We start from the raw sequence: 4,755 nt of genomic DNA, 5'->3' as shown, positions 1-4,755 counted from the left end.
GATAGCCTCAATAGTTTAACTGGCTAAAAGCACTCAGACTGGACATTGTTAGGGATCTGGGTTTAAATCCCGGTCAAGGCAAATGATTTTTATTCACCCTGAAATTGTTGCATTGAAGGATGTACGTCCCTATTTTGTCGGAGTGGTAGTATCAAGGGGTTGGGCGACCGGCAGCTGAGGTCATTTGCGCCATAAGGGATGGATGGGGAGGGTTGAAGGGGGGAGAGAAACCCGGTGTTGGCATTAGCCTACTCTATTAAGTGGTCTGCAGCTTAACATCCCATCTGATGGACAGCATACTCACGTCAAAGTGATCTCTGCAAAGCGTCTCGAAGTAGGGATTGGGATACCAATGAAAAATAACTGCCGTCTTCAGGATTCAGTCTGAAAAATATTCGATGCCACAAAATGGAGGAATACGATTCGAACCCAGGACCCTCTGGGTGGGAAGCCAGTGCACCATCTTGTAGATTTAGAAAAGGCATTCATATAGAGTGAATTGGTTGGAATTGATGAATGTATGGCAGAAAATAGGAGTAGATCGGAATAGGAGACGTATCCTTAGAACCTGTGAGGATATCTGCGAGACTTCTAAGTAGGTGTGATATTTGGGGATGGAGAGAGTCCGTATGGGCAGTGTTAGAGGGAGAGGTGTATGGCATGGGGTGATGGATCCCATTATCACCTGTGATGTTCAATGTATGTATCTGTATGTTGAGGAAATGATTGAAGAATTATGTGGGGGAAAAACTGGGGTTAGGAATAGAATTTGACGTGAAATTAATGTCAAATCAGTTGGGTTTGTTGATGATGACCAAGCTTAAGTTTGTCAGTCTAGTTGCGAATATTGCCGAGGGCTTCAAAAAGTCAGGTGTGGGATGTGTAAATAAATGTAAATAAAAACAAAGGTTATGCGGTTATTATCCGGAAACAGAAAGACTTGGTGAAATATTTAAAATTGGAGGGCAAAAACTATTGGAGCAGGTTGTAACAGTTTGCACGTGTGTCTGAAGTGTTTTTATTTGTACCAAAGTGGTGTCAAAGTCGAAGTGATGGAGAGGTTAGGAGGAGGATTGCGTTATATTTGGAGCAGAGAGAATCTTAGACACACAATAAGGAGGAGGAGGTAATTGAGAGGTAGGAGGGGACGTTGTGAGTAAGAGGGTGTTTAGGAAGACGGCTTGATAGGAAACTCACTTTGATATATGTGTGGGATGCATTGGTTGTGTTGAGTGGAGACACATGTTCATTTGAAGAAAGAGGCGTTGACTGGATGGGATGAGTGTATTGCACATGTAGATTGTAATGCGTAGATGTAATGTAATGTGTAGGAGCGGAGAGAGAGGGATGATGAAAAGTGGATGGCAGAAGGAAAGCAAACCGTCGAGGAAGTGGTGGCATGGCGTTGTTGGGGGAAATGAAAAGGAGGAGAAAGTATTAAAGACGGATACTCAGAGATCATTGCGGATAGCATTGGTCGGCAAATTGGGGATGTTATCAGAAGACTGTGATTGATATATGTAGAAATGGGAGACTGTTGGTTGCAATTGATGGATAGGAATGGGAAGTGGATGGATGGGGGGGATACGTTGGACGGGATGAAGGGAGGGAGTGCGAGGGCTGTTCAATAAGTACCCGTGTTAGAAATGAAGAAACCATTTTTTCAAAAACATTTTTTTTTATTTTTGAACGTAGGCCCCCTTTATTAGAAAGATACTCTTCTCCAAATGTTCCAGCCATTTTTTTAACCCCTCCAAATAGTAGGATTTGTTGAACTCTCCCTAATACGTCGTCAAAATACTCTCTGTCTTGGTGATAACTTCCTCGTTTGAGTTGAATTCTTTTCCCACGAGCCATTTCTTCATGTTAGGGAATAAGAAAAAGTCACAGGCAGCCAGATCGGGTGAATACAGGGGGGTGCGGTTTTAATTCATACCGTAGTTCATGCAGTTTGGCGGATGACAACTCTGGATCAGCTTGTTGTCATCCGTGAGCAATCCCCATGGCACCCATAGGGCTGACAATTTTCTCATTTTGCCAATCTATTCATTTAATAAAATATTAATTGCCATTCCGGTCGACACACCTCACACGGCCTCTGCTACTTCGCGCACTTTCGTTCGTCGATCAGAGAGAATCATGGCATGGACTTTTTGAATGATGATTTCCTCGGTATAACCATGTCTGCCGTATGGCGTCCTGGTCGCTCCTCATCAAAAACAGATGTTTGCCCGCGTTTGAATTCGTCGTACCAATATCTAACTGTGATCATAGATGGCGTGAAGTGTCCCCATCCAACAGCATCCAACATTGCTTTCATCTCCTTGCATTTCTTCCCATCCAAAAACAAAAAGCGAATTACCGAATGGTACTGCTCTCTTTTTCCATCTTAGCGAAAATCACGAAACACGTCTTACTCGAATGGCTGCCAAATCCAAACTAACCTTTAAATCAGTCTGAAATTTGTTTCACCGTCATTTGATAGATGGCAGCACACGATGATAACATAAACTTCCCTCAGGAACGCCATTTGACGTCAAATATGGGTACTTATTGAACCGCCCTCGTATTATGCATGGATATTATGAAGAGTGGAGGCATGTTTTGGTTGCGTTGAGTAAAGATGTGGGGTTGCTTTGTTGTGAGATAAACAAGAGAACATTTATTCATTGATTTAGGAGTTGTGTCCTCCCAAAACACACACCTCAGGCCACAGATTACCTCTGATAAATATAGTGTGTGAGGGCAAAATGATTGCTCACTTGACAAAACACTCGAAACATTTCATTATAGCCTAAATTAAGTCTTTTAAATGTGTTTATCTTTAAAATTACAGCCTTCGTGTGAAATACTACATTAGAATTCAATAATCGCGTTGATCCAAGAGTATAATTTCCTTTGTTTCACAGAATATTGGGGCGAATGTCTACCTTCCCGCAGTCTAAGTAGATCGCTTACTATTTGTTCCCTGCTGTACCACGGCATGATGGTTTTCCTGTCACGCCGCGGTCCAACCATCATTCTCATTCGCCTCTCCTTCTCCCTTCCCACAGTCAGCATTGAGGACTCACCAGCTGACCCACTCGAACATGGCGCCGCGGTTCGCCTGCGATCATTGCGGTCGTGCGTTTCCAACCACTACGCGCCGACGTCTCCACATGGTCTCGCACTCGACCGAGCGCAACTTTGCGTGCCCGATTTGCGGCAAGGCCTTCAAGACGCACTGCCAGATGCAGCAGCATGCCAAACGGCATGTCGACCTACCGCAGTTCAAGTGCCAGAGCTGTGATCAACGCTTCAGGGACCGAGTGGGTCTGCGCAAACATCAGGAGAGACTCCATCACCATTGATGCCGCCTTCAACAAATACCGCTGAACCACGGAATCAACTGGAAGGATCCCCTCCCCCCAGAACGGTGTAAATAAACCATGCTACACAGCCAAAAACCGTACCTTTGTGAATATCCCACCCTAAATAATATACTGTAATGGCGCCATATGTGAAATTTGTGCTCATACCGGACGGTAGAGTTCTAACTTAGAATTTTCAGTGGGAGTAATGTATGTGCCAGGACCGTTAACCTTGTGGGAGTTAGCGTCTATGTGCAATTAACACACAGAATACTCTTTTGAGTAAAACAAATTTTGTGGAGGGCAGAGAATTGTTTCGGCCCTTTCGGGTCATTCGTCACTGCTGTTGGTTGACCTGGAATCGTGGATCGACCAATGTGTGTAAATAAATTGTGATATACTATAATATACAGATTTGTTTTTTTCATAAGGAGACCCAATTACCCTTTCACTCGGCTGAAATGTCAATTCTTAAATAATTGTCATTTGGTAATTGCCAAAATGCGTACGAATGTTTGGAATGAGTTTTCCATTGCACGTGTGTGTGTGTGTGTGTATAAGTGATTTTTCGGGTACCAGGTCTTCCTGGGAAACCATTTCCGGCACAGGGAAAGGAACTGGCCCCCCTTATTACCCAGATGTGTGAATTTTCACATGCCGTATAGGGCTTAGTACTGGGTGAACTCTACCATCACCTACTAAACCGACCTACGGGTTGATTACTGTGTTTATGGTTTATAATTATATATATATATATATATATATATATATATATATATATATATATATATATATATATATATATATATATATATCTATACATCATATATATGTATATCTATATATATATATATATGATGACCAAGCTTTGGTGTGTCAGTCAGCCAATAGAGGGCTGCAAGCATTGCTTAGTGAATTGGAAATTCAGCGCAACAGGTATGGGATGAGAAGCAATATTAATAAAACAAAGGTTATGCGATTCTCTAGAAAGAAAAAGGCCAAGCTTAACATTCAAATAAGAGGGCAAAAAATAGAGCAGGTAGAACGGTTTACGTATCTCGGTAGTGTTTTGGACCAAATCGGTCAAAGTAGTAGGGACGTAAGGAGAAGAATTGCGCTAGGCAAAGAGGCTTTCACGAGGAGGAGTGAGTTGATGACGGGGACGTTGAGTAAGGATGTTAAGAAAAGACTCGTAAAAACTTTGATATGGAGCGTAGCTATGTACGAAGCGGAAACGTGGTCATTGAAGCAGGAGGATAGACGTAGACTGGAGGCTTTTGAAATGTGGGTGTGGAGAAGAATGGAGAAGGTGAAATGGACAGAGAAGAAAACAAATGAGAAAGTACTTGGTATGGTGGGTGAAGAGAGGGGTTTGTTGGGAGAAATCCTATGGAGGCAGGAAAAG

The 4,755-nt window shown here is 42.8% G+C and overlaps 1 protein-coding gene across 2 annotated transcripts in view; it reads left to right on the top strand.

Annotated features, from left to right (window-relative positions):
• The window catches only part of LOC139686230 (uncharacterized), a 64,180-nt gene extending 60,420 nt beyond the window's left edge, over window positions 1-3,760 (top strand). For both annotated transcript variants that reach the window (XM_071583389.1, XM_071583388.1), the window contains exon 16: window positions 3,054-3,760. In XM_071583389.1, the coding sequence (XP_071439490.1) occupies window positions 3,054-3,350 (297 nt within the window). In that variant the 3' untranslated portion in view covers window positions 3,351-3,760. The remainder of the gene's footprint in view (window positions 1-3,053) is intronic.
• The last annotated feature ends 995 nt before the right edge of the window (window positions 3,761-4,755 follow it).

The sequence above is a fragment of the Hetaerina americana genome, unplaced genomic scaffold, assembly GCF_022747635.1.
Source record: "Hetaerina americana unplaced genomic scaffold, ioHetAmer1.1.p SCAF_135, whole genome shotgun sequence".
Lineage (NCBI taxonomy): Eukaryota > Metazoa > Arthropoda > Insecta > Odonata > Calopterygidae > Hetaerina > Hetaerina americana.
The sequence above is the reverse complement of the archived record's forward strand: the minus strand, read 5'-3'. Positions and strand labels throughout refer to the sequence as shown.